This window comes from Hippoglossus hippoglossus, chromosome 7 (genome assembly GCF_009819705.1).
Source record: "Hippoglossus hippoglossus isolate fHipHip1 chromosome 7, fHipHip1.pri, whole genome shotgun sequence".
Taxonomy (NCBI): domain Eukaryota; kingdom Metazoa; phylum Chordata; class Actinopteri; order Pleuronectiformes; family Pleuronectidae; genus Hippoglossus; species Hippoglossus hippoglossus.
In genome coordinates, this window is record NC_047157.1 from 690,573 (window position 1) to 708,287 (window position 17,715).

General features: G+C 41.5%; 1 protein-coding gene across 1 annotated transcript; it reads right to left on the reverse strand.

Moving 5' to 3' along the window:
- Positions 1-1,753: 1,753 nt before the first annotated feature.
- On the reverse strand, positions 1,754-15,275 carry LOC117765146 (zinc finger protein PLAGL2-like). Its single transcript, XM_034591467.1, has 2 exons — positions 15,152-15,275; positions 1,754-6,238 (listed from the first exon to the last, which is right to left on the reverse strand). The coding sequence occupies exon 2, from the start codon at positions 5,799-5,801 to the stop codon at positions 4,509-4,511; it is 1,293 nt and encodes a 430-aa protein (XP_034447358.1). The 5' UTR covers positions 5,802-6,238; positions 15,152-15,275; the 3' UTR covers positions 1,754-4,508.
- Between the last annotated feature and the right edge of the window lie 2,440 nt (positions 15,276-17,715).

The window sequence follows — 17,715 nt, forward strand, 5'->3', positions numbered from 1 at the left end:
TTTCTCTCCCTAAATATCTTTTTCCGATATCACATCAATCACTCGCAACGTCCGGCTGGGGGGCTCCTACATCTCCACTACACGATCATTTTCATGAGTGGAGGATCCATTGGAAGGTTGCTGGTTCCAATATTCTTGCCATGCTACAGTGAGACTCTGTTAAAAGGAGACCTGTTTCTCAACAGACCAGCTGCTCCTTAACTGATGCTTCTCTGGCTTCTTGATCCTCTACAGCAAAGATGAGGCCAGGAAGAGTCACCTTTCAGTCTTAGTACATCAGAACCTCTTCGATCCAACAACCCAACCTTGGAGTAATGGGTGATTGGTGACATCAGAAAAGGTAAGAAAACAAGTGCTCTGGAAGAACTTTGTAGAATATATGCAGCTCTCTATAATAAAGTCAGAAATTCAAACCACGCAAAACCTGAGCAGAATTACAACCTGCTCCGATTAAGTGGTACACTTTGAAAAGAACGAAACAGGGAGAACATTGACACAATGCCCTTCCAATTACCCCAGCTTATGTACTGTCACTAGGGTTGCCTTCTTCCACTGTGAAAATTTGGAAATGTGGAACAGGGATGATCTCTGCCTCAGACACAAATACTGATACATATATCGCAAAGTGCGTTTACCTTCCTTACAATGACACAGGACTGAGCTCGGAATGTGCATGAAAACATGTTTTTATCTTATATTTGAGAAATGGTTTGCTTTGACTTTTGCATCTGTAATTCGTGCAATAGGAACTGGTAAAAGCGTGTCAAACAGATGCAGACACAAACCCACACATACCTCTATCTTTGTGAGGAAAGCTTTGACATTATATATGCCCTAACCCCTTAAAGGGATAGTTCATCTAAAAATTTTAATTCAATCATTATCCACTCACCACTATGCTGATGGAGGGGTGGGTGAAGTGTTTGAGTCCACAAAACACTTCTGGAGTCTCAGGGGCAAACTTTGTTAGAGCAGAATCCAATACAAGTGAAGTCAATAGTGAGTCCTTCTTCAGATGTAATAAAAACAGAAAAACCATAACACTTCCTGTGGACTTTAAGGCTTAAAACACAATGTTAATGACCTCATTTCGAGGTTGAATATGAATGTTGGGGCTTGCAGACACTTGGACACCACACGAGCAGTATGGAGGCATGTTATGGTTTTTCAGTTGTTTTATTACATCTGAAGATAGGTGACTAATCAGCTGCACTGCTTACCCCTGAAATTCCAAAAGTGTTTTGTGGACTCAAACACTTCACCCACCATCGGCATAGGGCTGAGTAGATGAGTGAATTTTCATTTCTGGGTGAACTATCCCTCTAACCTAACCTAAAACTGATTATAACCAAAACCTGTAACCAACTCTTAACCATCAAACAGCCATTTCAAGTTGTGGGGACCAGACAAAATGTTCTTACTCCAAAAATAACTCATTGGTCCTAGCAAAGCCCAACAATGGAAGTACGCAGACATACACAAGGGGTACCAAAACCCAGTAACACATGGGTTAAGAGATCCAGCAGGCTCACAGCTGTAGCTTCTTGGATACACAGGTGATTTTCTGACATAAACTCAATCTGCTGTAAAGACTCAAATATTTTTCTACTTAAGCTCAAGAGATGATCGTACTGAAGCCGTAATTACTTATTCCCAGGTTGCATGTGATAAAACATGCATGGCAAATGCTTGTGTGTTCCTTTAATACTTGTCTCTAGTACATTTCGATCTTCATTTGCCTTCTAGCCTGCATCCTGACAGGAAGTCAATCAACCAGTCAGACACATCTGCACGTGTTGCTGAGTTTTATGACTTTGCACATAAGCTCCTCTGCAACCTATGGTTACACCTTTCGCTGCAGAAAAGTGTAGAGATGTTTACATGTATCTTCTTAGTGTCTCAGGTCTGGAACATGGATACTCAGTCACTAAGGTGATCAATACAATTCTTTTGCTACTTTACACTAGCTTGACATACTTTTTCCTCACCCTACAAAGTTTCTACTAATGCCTACTGCCAAGAACGATAGTAATTTTAACATAACATTGAATGAGCACCTGAGTGTGGGTTGTGTGAGATGACATATGTAGGAAAATGGTGATTTATCTATTAAAAAGGGAAAGGCAGCAACCCTGAGACCAGTGACATAGTTGGCACAGTGTGTCAATAACTCAACATGTTTAGAGCGGTCGGATGTTTAAGGATCTTTACAGCTACTGCATCTCTCTGAGGCCCCACACGGGCAGAGAGGCACAAGAGAGGCAGAGGGCATCACAGGAGGAAAGAAATAGATGAGGATGTAAGCCACAGCAATTACAAAGCTGGCAGGAATTTCAAACAGGTTCACCCACTGGTTTCCAGTTGAAGTCTGTCAGTCTCAAAACCAGCACTATTCTAAGTCAGTTAATACAGTGTATGGGGTTCAGGAGCATTAACTCTACATAACACGTCTACCTGAATGGTACCTATTGTGTCACATGCTCTGTCTAAAAAAGTCAGAACTTGAAAAGGTATTAAAAAAAATCTAGACAGCAGCTTTCGGTCTTAAGTGACAGCTTTGACCTATAATGTGCACTGTTGAAAATGAAAGGTAAGTGCATTTCAATATAGTGATGCTACATAATATAGCAAAAATAATAAAGTATCTATGTCACATTAGAGTTTTTGTTATTATGCTGCTGTGACCTCAGATAGGCCTGTCACGATAATTACTATATCATCGTATAATACAATATATTAACATGTAGTCAATAGTTTTGCTGACCTTGATAAATTGCCCATTGTCTTTACATGCGTGTTTGTATACATAAGAATGTCTCCTCTCCCGTGACAGACACGGATGCCGCGCGCTGGCCCCACCCCCACTCACTCACACAGAGCGAAACGTACAGCGAACCAGACACGAGTTCAAGATAAAACATTTTGGGTTTGTTTAGAAACAGTGGCAACAAATGGGAATACAGGGTTTCCACTACGTTCATTATTACCGCCACTGCTTCAGGATTAGAGCTTTTGGGTTGTTGGAACCCACTACCCTGCTAGCCTGCGCTCACTTAGACTTGCTCACAATAAACATCAACACAAATTTAAAAGTTATTAGGAAACGTACAATTGAAATTTCCATTTGTTTGATTCGCACGAGAATTCATAAGGCATGCATTTAAACACTTTCAACAAAAGTCCCAAGATTTAGTGCGCACTCATTTGACCTGCGACACACAACACGATACGCACACAGCCACAACGATCCGGATTCCTGATCCAAAACCATCAATTAATAACTAAATAAATGTGACTATCAGTTTGTGTGTGAAGAGCAACAGAGACAAGGAGACAAACACACAATTCTAGAGGAAACGCTAGAATACTAACCTTAAACAATAGAAAAGCTCATCTAAATCATAACCCTCCCATCCAGTTAACCAAGCTGGTAACACATATCCTGTGCCTAATGTTTATTCAAGAGCAATTTTTGTTAACAGAGCTCATTTTATTTATTTTGTTTTATCCATTTTATTTATTATGGGTATTTTAATATCTTTAATTCTCATTGAAAGGGTGTACTTGCATTATTATGCAATTATATTATCATTATATCAGTGGTATAAAAGGGTCTCAAAATTATGACAATAATATCAATTATTGCAATAATTTCTGAGACAATATATCATCCAACAAAATTTGTTATCATGACAGGCCTCACCTCAGATAACTCCATCTAATAACGCCCCTCAGGGCTTCAGATGTGAAATTCCAGCTGTAAGAGCCGCTCTGTTAGATTTTTTAAATATAGAGTAACTGATTTACAGTTACTGATAACTGCCACCATAGTGACTGCATTCACTGATACATGGCCTCATACTAATTTAAATATTAAATTTATGCCACTTGAAATAATGGTTGATCTGCTGATGCACTTTGATGGTTGGTGTAATTCTGTAATTATTGGCTGGGAAGTGGTTTTTGCATATCTTATAATCATATGCAAACAGTGCTCCGGAATTTACTTTAAATGAGAACTTCTAACACAAATTTGTCTCTCCACCTAAGGCTATCTATACCGCAATCTACAATATTGGAAAATCTCAAATCAGCTTCAATAAAGGTAGGACATTTTCTTAAACATAAATTGGTTAAAATATTTCTTAGCATCACCTATTTTTTTGATAATCTAAAACTGAACAATTTAGCACTGTGCAGCACCTGTAACAAGCGTTTCAAGTGCTCCACTGTTGGTAATAGGTCTGACCAAGAGAGGTTCTCCGTTTTGGTTGTAGTGAGACCATCACATTTCTTCAAACGTTCAAGCTTCCTTTTAAATAATGAGGTAATACTGACGAGGTGATTTGTTGTGTTCAACAAAAAAAACTACAAAGATTAGCATCATAAGCACTGACAGATGAAAGTTTCACATGTGTTTTACAATAAAGATGCTGATCTCATGTTTTACCCTTTTCATGAAAAGTCCATGAGCATGACAAAGGCAACGTTTGTGGGGACAGAGCTGCTTACTGCTGAAAGGCCTGGTAGTAGTGAGGTAGGGAGCTTGAAGTGCTCATAGTAGGACTACTGTATGCCTGAGGTAGTTGGCTGTGGTTGTGGGCTCCAGGGCCCTGGGGTACATGAGCCTGGGGAGGCTGGAAGAAGGAGAAAGGCCCTGGGGCCTGTGAGGACAGCCCAGTGGAAGAGGATGGAGAGGAAGTGGTTGTGGTGGCAGGTGGATAGCTCATCACTAACCCTCCCATCCCCATGTGAGGGCTGTAGGGCGGCAGGCTGAAAGGCAAAAACCCCAGCAGAGGCCCGAGGTCCATGTTGGTGGTACAGGACAACTCGGCTGAAGACACAGCAGGGCTCCGGCACAGCAGGTGTGGGTCGCCACCAGAGGCCACCCCTTCACCCAGCACCTCCCTCTGGGGTGAGGCAGAAGTAGAGGTAGAGGAGTTGACTGCACTCAGGTGTGGTGGTGGGACACTCTGCAGATCCAGCAGGAAACTGTCCACGTCGGCACGAGGATATGAGGTAGATCCAAGCTGGTACCTGGCCATGTTGCTGTAGGGCTGCTGCTGTGGAGCTGCAGGGGGCTGCAGGTGATGGAGGTGGGAGTGTGAAGACTGGGGGGGAATGTGGCGCCCCACACCCATGCTTGAGGATAAGGAACCCTGCATGAGGCTATGAGGGTGGCCCATCCCGGGGAGAGCATTGGTCATAGGATAAGAGTTGTACATGTCCCTGGGGAAAGTCTCCATGGGCTCCTTGGAGATGGATCCCATCTCAGAGGTCACAGGGCTGGGCTCCTTCAATGGGCACTGGGTGGCAGCAGTGGGTGTAGCCACAGGAGTACTCGGAGTACATGATGGCATCAACCCTGAGTCCTGGGCATGGCTTTTCTTCAAGTGGCGGGTCAGGTGGTCTCTGCGGCCAAAGCGTTGTTCACAGCGTGGGCAGAGGAAATCACGGCGCCCAGTGTGCACCACAGCATGACGTCGTACATCTTTACGAGTATAAAACCGACGGTCACATCGCTCACACGAGTACTTCCTCTCTCTCACTGGCACAGCAGCATTAGTGTTACCCTCTGAGGGTGGAGGCCTGTCTGTATGGCCGCCTAGGTGCTCGAGGAGGGACGGTGCCCCCTCCGGACAGGGCAGGCCTGTTGCAGCACTGTGGGCTGCCACCAGGTGGCGTCGATAACCCAGCTGAGTGTTGTACTGCTTCCCACACTCCTGGCAGTGAAAGAGCTGCCTGCTGGCTGGGTGGCTTTCCTGCAGATGGCTCTTCAGATTGTCCTGCTGGTGGAACATGGTCTAGGAACAGTACTGGCTCTGCTGCTGCACAGGGACTCTTGCCATGAGCCTGAACAGACACAGACAAGACTCATGAGGATTCGCCACACAGCTGACCATCAGCCTGCAGACCTCTGGTTGCTTTGTTAACTTGGAGTGCTAGAGTTAATGCTAAGTGCTGTTTGTTGACTGTTTGATGTTTTTTTGCGGCAATGACTAGTGGTCTGTCCTGCCCTGCTGAGGAAAGCCTGTGTCCAGCACTTGGTTTCTGTGACAGCAGCTGCCATAGCAACCCCAAAAGGGCTGCGGTGATGAGGAGCTTTGGAAGCTCTGGCTGGATTGTTGTTTCCTGAGTAGAGCTGTTGTGTTGGCCCAGTCTGTTTTAGTATTCAGCAGCCTTGAACACCACGATCACAGCAGCTGAATCACAGAGGCCGCTCAACATCTCTGCAGACCTGCAAACCAGAAAACAGGGTCACTTTTTGCAGATGAAACCTATTGTGCATGGTAGAAGCATGAACAATGTATAAGAAATATGCAACCAAAATTGCCAATAACTCTACAAGTTCACGTAACATACAATATAATTGGTTTTCTGTGAATCTTATTTTCTGTATTTCACTAAAAACTCCTCACTTTTTGAACCCTTATAATTTGTACTGCTTTCTGTAGTGCTGACAAGTTATCACAGCATTTTCTTTGAGTTGTTTAATATCTCCCATTCTGTCTTTTATCAGAGAACATTGTTAATATTAACGTTATCATTAGGTGTAAACACCAACTAATTTGTGCTTAAAATATTAAAGCTCTTGTTGATGAATGATTCATGTTGAGAAAGAGAATTTGTTGAGATCTGTCCACTTGCATAGGATATATTTTAGTATTCCTACATCGATGACAATATCTATTGTTTTGATTGTAATGGGCTATTGTATTGTTGTATAAAATATTAGAATTAATGTATTATTGGCAAAATAAATGACTGCACCATTCATTGTGTAGCTGGTTCTCATGTGACAACTGGATTTGTTTGGCCCCCAAATCATCTCCTGCAAGCAAGTGAGAATAAAATATAAAATACATTGCTCAAAAAATTTAAGGGAACACTTAATCCTCAGTTTAACACCAAGTCAGTTCAACTTCAGGGATATCAATCAGTCCATTTAGTGAAGTGATTGTGAATCAATTTCACCTGCTTTGGTGCAAATGACAGTGACAACAGGTGCAATGGAGAGGCAAGAGCAAGACACCCCCCCCCAAAAAAAAAAGATAATGGTTTTGCATGTGGTGGCCAGACAGCTGCTCTCTCCTTATCCTTCCTGACTGATTCTTCTCTAGTTTTGTGTTCTGCTAGTGACCTCGTCACTACTGGTAGCATGAGGCGGTAAATGCAGCCCAATCAGGTTGCACAACTAGTCTCTCACAAGGTTTGCAGTGTCTCTCAGAACAGTCTAAAGAGCATGGAGGAGATACCAGGAGACAGACGTTAAAAAAGGAGAGCTGGACAGGAGGGTAGAAGGGCATCAACCCAGCAGCAGGACCGGTATCTGCTCCTTTGTGCGAGGAGGAACAGGAGGAGCACCACCAGAGCCCTACAAAATGACCTCCAGCAGGCTACTGGTGGGCTTGTTTCTGACCAAATTGTCAGAAACAGACTCCATGCGGGTGGCATGAGGGCCTGACATCCTCTCGCGCAGTGATTCTCAACTGGTGGGCCCGTTTTCAGTGGGTCGCGGGCCTTTGCAAAAACATTCTGTGCTTTTATTTTGAATGAGATTTTTTATGTAGCGGAGTGCCGTCTATTCACACTCCTTAACAGTATTTGGCATTAATGCCTTGTAATTGTAATAGACACCCGCCATTTCACAGCATAGAAGAATACCCGCAAAGTTAGTTTTCATATGGTAATTGAGTCTTTTTGAAACTACTTCTCAGTAGTTGGACTTTTTTATTTCATGTTTGTGCATGAAAGCACTGTTGAGTCTGTTAAAAAAGGCTGAAGTTACTGAATTGTTATGTATGTTGTATTACCTTGTGTCCCTAAGAGGCACTTTGGTTGTTAATTCAAATGCAGCTAATTGAGTGTAAAAGGGAATATTTCCCTCTCTAGCATCGCCACCGGCTGGTCGTTTTGGTTTATCATTAAACTTGTTTTTTTGTGTTGGCATACTGTGATATTCTGTACTATCTCAGGTTCAAACTGCACCATCTTTCATTAAATAAATTTGAGAAGTTGAAAATTTTCCTCGATTTGGGTCGCGGATTGTCATTAAGGGGTGACGGTGGGTCCAGAAGCCAGACCAGTTGAGAACCACTGCTCTAGCGGAACCTGTGCTCACAGCCCAGCACCATGCAGATATTATTGGCATTCAACAGAGAACACCAGAATAGGCAAGTACTCCACAGGCGCCCCATTCTCTTTACAGATTAGAGTAGGGCTGCTTGATTAATGCAAAAATTATAATCACTATTATTTTGGTCAATATTGTAATTAGTATTTAGCACAATAACTCTGACTTTGGAAACATCACGCACTTATTGAATTTAAAAGAACAATAATTTTGGCACCCATGTTAACAGATTAGAGTGACTACACTGTCTGAGTGAGCTGGGTGGCTCAGTCGCAGCGTGACTCTGATGAATTCATATTTGTGTTCATAAACGGGGTGTTGCTTTGTCTGCTACAATGAGGTCAAAACACAACGTTGCACCATAATCTGCCAGAAAATTTCTCTCCTGTCTACAGGTGTGTGTTTCCGCCGCTCTTCAAACACAGAAAATCACAGGTATTTAGTTATTCGCATCACATCTCAGGTCTCCAGACTAACTTTTTCCTTGGTTGCACTGGTGCGCCTAACTTTTTCATTTAGGTGCACCACCGCATATATATTAGGTGTACCCAATATTTTATTTTTCAGCTTTGCTTCCCATAGACATAGGTAATCCATATCTAATTATGTAAATTATTGTAAACAGGAGTAAAGGCGTAGACATTCTTTTTTATTTTTAAATCAGAGCACTCAACAAAAAATTGTGATGATAAAACAAACTTAAAGTGCTGGTTTTAAGTGCTTGAAAAGCTCAAATAAATAGATAAACCAAACAAATATAACAAACAAAAGGAGCAGTAGACGATTTCACACTCTTTCCTGAATATGTCTATGTCTCCATCAATCATAAATGAAATGTACATGGAATCCGCGATCTTGAGACGTCTTTTTTTAATGAGTCAGCGATCACTCCGATGAACTGTGCTGTGCTGGCAGTGTCGTTGGCATACGCCGGGTTGACATTTAACCTGTTCTTTTTCATGAGGACTATCAGAGATTTGAATTTAGTGAAGGGCAACTCCTCTTTTGCTATATTGTAAGCAGTGTTAAATTTGATTGTCATTTCTGATTCCTCACTTGTTTGATTTGCCACTGCCTGGCGCTGAAACGCTGCTGTGAGAGGAGCTGCTCTACCAGCAACGCACCTGTCACGGTACAAGATGTGCTTTTTAGACAAGTTGTGCTTTTTTAGGGTTTCAATTCTGAATTCTGATGTCGAAACAGCAAAACCACTTTTCCCCGCAATGATTTGGCCGCACTCTTTGCAGTAAATGCAATGAATCGAGTTGGTCGCTTTTATTAATAGCGCAGCTATGTTTTAGTAGGTTCTGGATGTTGATCTGGCTCTGAATCGGATGAAGCCATCTTCACGTTAGATGGTAAATCCGGATTCGGAGCGGGGGCAGGTGTAACAACTGGAACGACACGCGTCGCTGATGTGGGTCTGCGATGGGCATTTCAACCTCGGGGACAGGTGCACCGGGCACCGCAGCATTTTTCTCGGCGACAAAAGAATCAATTGTTCTCTTCATTGTGAATATATACCCTCTTTTTTACGTTTGTCCTCTCGTTTTGTGTTCTGTTTGCCTACATGGAATAAGGGTGAAGTCGACAAACCGTGCTCTCAACCCTTTAGTAACGCACATTGCGCATGTGCTCACATTAAGCGCGCAAAGCCTGTCTGAGTGTGTACATAAAATCCCCGCTATACGCTGACAGAATAATCATTATTTATCAATCACTTTAATGTTTGTCAAAGGCAAATGTCCATACACCCAGTTGTATTTTATTAAAACATTTTTGGAGACAAGATAAATTTCAGGCCCACTGGTGCAACCAATTCAAATATTTAGTAGCACTGTGGGACTAAAATGGTCGCACTCTGGAGCCCTGCATCTCATCTTGTGTTGTGTGTGGCAGGTGACTTTTTATTCAATGTGTTAAAATGCGCGTCTCAAACTCTAGCGAGAATCAAACAAACGCCAATATAGTTTCCTGGCATTTAGTTTGGTACAAAGCCTGACTTTTATTGGAGGGAATACATTGCAGCTCTGGTGCAGACACGCAGCAGAAACGCTGCCTATGAGAGACTCAGTGCAAAATTAATAATAGTTTAATATCGCTTACTTTGTTTTCCTAATCGTTGGAAGCCAAGATGAGATCAGGTTTACTCTGAGCACAGGTGACAGACGTGAAAGAGTCTGGAGACACGGTGGTGTATCCTTGGAGGATTGCACAGACCTCCATGTCATAGCTAACAGTACACTGACTGCTGTTATCCTCCAGCGATTGTCAGACCATACGCTTGTGCAGTGGGCCCTGGGTTCCTCCTGGTGCAGGAAAATGCCCGGCCCCATGTGGCAAGTGTGTAGGCAGTTCCTGGATGACGAAGGCATTGATGCCATTGACAGGCCCTCACGTCCATGATCTAAATCCAATTGAGCACCTATAGGAGGTTATCTATCTGTGTATCAGACGCCACCAAGTACTGCCACAGACTGTCCAGGAGCTCACTGCTGCCCTGATCCAGTTCTGGGAGGAGATTCCCCAGGACACCATCTGCTGACTCATCAGGAGCATGCCCAGATATTGTAGGGAGTGCATACAGGCATGTGGGGGCCAAAGAAACAACTGAGTCACATAAGTTGCTGCGATGAAATTCACGCAAATTTGTTCAGCCTGGGATTTCTATTTTTTAACTTAGATTTTTGGTGTGGTTTTGAATCCAGCCCTCAATTGGTTGTTGATTTTGACTGTTGTTACCTCATTTAGTTCCAAACTAATTATATAATGTACATCAGTAAAGATTTTCAACTTAAATAATTCCTTCATCAAGATCTGATATTTTCCCTTAATTTTTTTGAGCAGTGTATAATAAGTGCCAGCTCCTAGGGTTCTCAAGGAGGGAGATCATCATGGTAACGATCAAGCAAAAATTATATGACAAAGTTGCTGAAACAATCACCAATAGACAATATGTTCGTCCAATCGCCCAACCCTTTTGTGTAAATTAAAATTGTTTTATTGGATAACAAAATTTTGGCAAGTGGCTATGGTACAAGCATGGATATGTTCCATTATTATCCTCAGGTATTCAGGGCATTACAGGGCAAGTATTATATTTACAATTGCCCAAAAAAATTGATGTGTGAGAACAGGAAAAATATTGAGGAGCCTAGAGTGAGTAAAGCTTACAACAATAAGACTATAAGAAATGCTGGAGGGCGTTTCATTTGACAAAAGTGTTTTGATAGCCTATTACAGGGTGAATCAACTAGTGGGGCCTTTTTGCCCCCTTTTGAATTTTTCTATTACGTGTGAGTGAGGAACGTTGGACTACGTCCCTGGACCACAACATATTTATTATTAAAATATTTTGAAAATTAAAAGCATACTCTCTTAAAAAGGATGCGGAGCAACTAGTCCATGTAGACTGGATTATTGTAATTATTTAATATCAGAATTAGGGCTGCACGATATTAGGAAAACATGCGATAACGTTTAATATCGCGAAGATGATATAACTTGCGATAAATAAACAAACAGTCCCTGGCTACGGAGGCAGAGACCACGGACAGCTCCACAGTCAGGGGAAGGAGCACAGCCTGGCTGCAGACACCAAGTCCGAGGCAGACACAATGGGAGTCATTCACAGCTCCACTTAGTGTTCATTTAGTCTTTTCATCCATGTTTGGACCATGAAGATTTTTTGTTTTTTTTTACAGTTTTTAGCAGCCATCAGTAATTTACTGCTCTTCTCTTCCTTCGGCTCTACATACAAGGAGGCGGAGCAAGATTTGACAGAGTCGCCTCGTTCCGTCAAATCTCTGTTTTCTCTCTATTCTCTACTTATCTACTTCCGACAATGATTCATTTACGAAAAAGCTGTCAAATCTTTTGCGATACGTCCATCGCACACGTTGATATCGCGATGACGATATAACGCGTACACATTCTTTGTCCCAGTAACTCAAAATGCTGCAGCACGAGCACTGACAGGAACTAGAAGAAGAGAATATATTACGTTCGTCTTCCATGCATTGGCTCCCTGTAAATTTCAAAATAGAATTCAAAGGGCTGGCTCGGGTGAGCCCTGAATCATCCCCGTTGGTATAAACTGGGTGTTTATTGTGTAAACTATGTGTACACAAGACGGCTGCTTCATGTATCCTCCATCTGTTTAGTGTGTAAATTTTGCACATCCTCAGAAATTAACGTTATACATATGTGACATGCACACAAGATGCAATACCCACATAAAGGTTGAGGCAGAAGGGAGTCCTTGACAGGTCAGCTGGTCAACAAGGATTTCTCAATGTGAACTCCTGTGATGGCGTGTTTTGGCCCGCGTTGGTGGAAATAAGGCTGTTATGTCAGTTCCCTGTTCTCAACTGACGTTTCAATTAAGTGGTTCACACACACACACACACATTTCGCAGCACAGCGCACGCACAAACATCGTGACTCGCAAGAGATTTCACTGCACGGCCGGACACAAATTAAATGGTAAAATCGGTTAATTTCAGGAGTTTCAGGGGTAAACAGCATTGCAGCCAAATCCAATACAATTAAAGTTACTGGCGACCACTTCTTCAAATGTAAAAAAACAGAAACAAACATCATAAAATGCCTTCATACTGCTTGTGTGCTCACAGCCAAGTGTCCGTAAGCCCTGACATTCAAATTACACTGGAAACAGCATCATTTACAGCATGTTTTTAGCCTAAATGTCCTCTGTCCTCCCCTGGAGCCGCGTTTGCACGCGCACACTGCACGCAAGCTCTCGCCCAAGGGTACGTGCAGTGTGCGCAGTAGCATCGCTAGTTCCGTTAGTGGACATTTAGGCTAAAAACATGGTATTTTGAATATCGGGGCTTACGGACACTTGGATGACACCGCAGGAGCAGTATGGAGGCATTTTAGGGATTTATCCTGTTGGTTTTAATGTTTAAAGTAGGGCTGTTAAAATTAACGCATTACCGCGGGATGAATAATTTGTGTAATTAACGCGTACCATTTTTTTACGCATTAACGCATGCGCAGAATGACCCGCTCCTAGTACCCATACCCGCCCCCACTCATTGCTCAGAGCGACACACGCAGTGAGATCAGAGCTCGTTCACGTGAAGCAGCCGGTCAGTGACTTTGTAGAAGAACAGTGAAACACAGAGTTTCTCTGGTCTCAGCTGCTCAGTGATCAGAGCAGAAGCTGCAGTTGGTTTGTACCGAGCTGGAGTTTCTGTGTCCTCCTCCACTCTGACCTGCTCTCACTTGAACTAATAAATACTCATCACTAGTTATCAGGAGCTGATCAGTACATGAAGTAAATTAGTGTTTGTTTGATTCACTCCAGAGTTTATGAGGCTGCATTTAAACATCATGAAAATGACTCGTCAACATTTTGTGCTCAGTACAACAGGAGACGTGACGCTCACAGTCAGGCCTCAGTGTTAAAATGAGCGGCACGACACACAGACATGATCCGACACCATCGATTCATAACCAAACACATGACCGTACGTTTGTCACCTAAATCATCCCAATAAAAAAAATGAACGTGAACTAGTTCATTTTAATCTGCATGAACTGAACTTGGAACTTGTTCCTTTTAAGTGTGAACTGGCACAACACTTCTTCTACAGATGGGCTCAGATTCAAATTTAATTCTGTAAAGGTTTGGTTGTTTGTTTGATTTAAAAATTGTTTAGGATAAAGGTTATCTTTGAGTTTGATAAAATACATTTTTTTTCTAAACAACATTATCCTATGTTTGCTCATAGGCATAGCAAAGAGAGCCACATTTAATTATGGTGTGGTATGTTTTAGTTAGATTTTATTTTTCAATCTTGATAACTATCATTTGGAGTTATCAATAAAAAAAACAAATGTTACATGTATATATCCCCCTTCTGTCATTTATCTTTCTGTTCCAACAACAATATACATAGAAAATGGGGAATTTTCAGGCATTTAGAAATGGGGATTAATCTGATTAAATAGTTTTATCGTTTGACAGCCCTAGCTTAAAGACATGGTCCAGTTACTTTGATTGTATTGGATTTGGCTGCAACGTATAGTGTGTTTATTGGGGGACTACGATTGAGATTTCTTGAAAATACAAAATAAAAAAAATAACTACTTATTCTACAGTTTAACTTAAAATTAATAATACATTTTAAAACAAACGTTCTATTTAAGACAACAGATATTAAATTTCAAAATACAACCAAAGCTAATACCAGCTCAAAGTATACATACATTTAGTATATAGACGTGCCAGGAACTGTGCCCCTACTTGCATCAACCATGTTGTATCACTCAGCAGAGGACCATGCTTCACAATAAGAACCTTTACAAGGACAGATGTTGACAGTACCATCAGTTCACTAAAGTAATGTGCATGAATCTCTCCTTCTATTGTAGATTCACTAATTTCACTCAGGCAGATAGTTGACACACATTGGTTGTTCAACAGTAGGCAGAGAAAAGGTTGCTGGAAAGACTCCATGAGCACTGTGAGTGAGCAAGGGGGTGAGGGAGCAGCTAGCGCCATCTTGTGGAGCTGCCGTTAAGCTTTAAGCTTGACACTTATTCTGCTTACACTCTCTTTTAAAAGTAACCCAGCGGGGGGAATTCTTAATTTTAAATTAAGGAAAGAATCGGGGAAAACTTGAAGCATGGCTCACAAGAGCTCGACTGAAGTCTCGAAGTGTAAAGTGGTGGACTGGGTTAGTACCAGACCGGAGCTAAACTTCACTGCTACTCCGCCTGCGTCCACAAAACTCGGCAGGAGAAGAAACGGTGTTTAGTGTTTACTGGTTTGGTTTTGTTACACTGGTTTTCCATCGAGCAAACCCACCGACTGGTGTTAGTATGGCTGAGGGTGACCTCGAGCCAGCATGCGGGTTAAAAAACAAAAGATGAGCGGTTCACAAAGTTGTATTGGAGTTTGTCTTGCGGGAGCTAACTCCTCTACATTTCACCGAGCATGGTCACACTACAGCCCGGCTCAGCACACACGGACAGAGGGCTACATACCGATTGTGCCTCGGTCCGGCTCTTCATCCAGCCTCCATTCCGCCTCGCCTTCGACATTTTGGAGCAAGTTTTACAGATATTTATTAGAGTCCGGGCCTGGACTGCTGGGCGCCGCGCTGGAAGCCATGCATTCTGGGAGAATGACGTCACACCCCGGGCTCAGAGGAACTCCAGCAGCAGAGCTCACAGGATTGGTCCATGTGAGAAGTGATCTGCTGTAAGAAGAGGGAGTTAAACAATATGTAAAATTAACTAATACAATCAAGAATAGCTTTACTTCTCCTACTGTGATAATTAACGGGCACTAAAAGTTGTATCTCTTAGAACTACAGCAATGAGTTTCTCCTTGGAAACTGAGCAGCTGGAAATGAAGCTGTAGTGCGTCCATTTACTCCTAAATTTGTATCATATAAAAGGTGATTCAGCACGAGACTGTAAGGGAAAATAATGTGTACACGTTAAGCCAAAGCAGATTTTTTTTCATTCATTGTGAAAATATGAAAATACAAACAGATGCACAAAATACACAATACATAATAAAAAATTATATACATAATAAAAAATCACCAAGGAAACCCACCAACTCTTAAGAAATATCCTTGCAAAACGTTTTTGAGGTTTATTGAGAGACAAACGTCTATAATGAGCTAAGAGTTTCAGATTGTTTCACTCTGAATAAAGCCCGAAACCTGTGGGGAATAAAATATGCTGGATGTGGGGGATGGTTTTAATCAAGCTGTGACTCTCGTAAAGCCACATTTATTACAAGCCTCTGTAACTAACTCCTTCACTGCATGGACGCGAGCAGTCGACAACTCACGAATGTAAAAATATCCAGATACGACCGAAGCATGAAAAGATAGGGATTTGCGAGGCTTCCAACGCACGGCAACTGATTTTTATATCAGCCCTCTAAGCTAGCCCTTTTTCACCAAGGTCTATGTGTTATGTGTCTATCCTAATGTTATAATGTAAAGAAAAAAAATTCCGCCCCCTTTATCAAATCCATTCCAAAAGGTACTGGGTTCTTCATTGGCCCCTACCCCACCCTTTAACAAAATTTAAATAAAATCGGTTTGTGTTTGAGTAATCCTGCCAAGAGACAGACAAACATCAATGAAAACATAACCTTCGTAATAATGTAGCAAATAACTGGGTTGAAATATGAATAACGATTTTATTCATGCATTTAGAAGTGCAATTCCCACTTCTATTTGCATTTACATTTCCCCACTGTTTTCTTTTCCGATTAGCTATTCTATTTGCTTCATTATATTAGCCTTTTCAGCAGACACTTTATCCAATGTGACCTTCAACTATAGGGGCCAACACAAAGCTTCAGTACAGCACACTCTAAGAAAAAATGATTCTTCACAAGTACTCTGAAGCACTTTGAGTGCTCTGGGGAACCTTTTCTCGCTGAAGAACCTTTTTTTTGTTTTTTATGGTTCTTTGGGGAACTGGATTCAAAAGAAGAGTTGTTCAAAGCACACCTGACTGCACTTTTGATGCTTTGAAGAACCATTTAAACATATGTTGGGAGAACAGCAAATGCATATTCTATTATAATTACATTATTTCTAATGTTATACTTTACAATTATATTTTTTATAATAATTATCAGTGTGATTTCTTGCCAGATTTGCTCAAAGTGTGTAATGAACTAGTCCGGAAGTTGAAACTACCACTGCAGATCACGGAGGAGCGTGAAGCTCTGACCTTCTGTCTGACCTGCAGTCTGGACAGCTACATCAGTTAACATGGGGGTGTAAGTAATCATTTGAAACCAAAATATATATTTATGAATTAAAATTTGAAATTCGAACTTTACCATGTTCCATGTCCTGTGTTATTGAGAATATTAACTAGTCTTTACAATGTATTTGCTTTTTTCAGGCCAGATTGTCAATGCTGCAGTACTCCTACTACCATCAGTCTTCAAAGGGGATGCACAACAGCTGTCTATTATTGATAAGAGTCTAATAAAATTATTCTGTCTAACGTTCTGTAATTATTTTGAGTATTGTGTTTGTTGTAAGAATTATAAGAATTATTCAAACATAACATTTATTCTACTTTGAGGTTTCAAATTCATGTTTTAAAAGCTATAGATGATGTGCTTAACAATAGTTGTGTTTTTGAATTCATCAGAGTATGATCAATCCTCTTAGAATTAACCGTTGGTGTTTTTTGTTGTTGTTGTTTTTGAGTATTTATGCATTTTTCCCCAGTCTCCTTGCCCAACTATTGGGAAAGGTTTATTGTGCTTTCTTAAAAGCATCTTGCTTATTTCCAAATAAACAAGACAGATGAAATTGCAAAAAATAGGCTGGGACCATTAAAGTTAATCCTATTTTATACTACATATCATGTAGAGTCATTAGGGCCTGAGCACCGATGGTGCTGGGGATGGAACGGTCCATAGCACTCAAAGTGCAGGAGACATATTGTTTGTGTGGAGATTACTTTGCTGTGGAAAAGCATTTTAGAGGACCTTAAGATGCTTAAAAAACTTAACACATTCATTTAGAGAGAGTCAATTTGATTCCTCTATGATCCTTTTG

Coding starts and splice junctions, on each gene's coding strand:
- LOC117765146 (XM_034591467.1), bottom strand. CDS start 5,801: ATGTTCCACCAGCAGGACAATCTGAAGAGCCATCTGCAGGAAAGCCAC.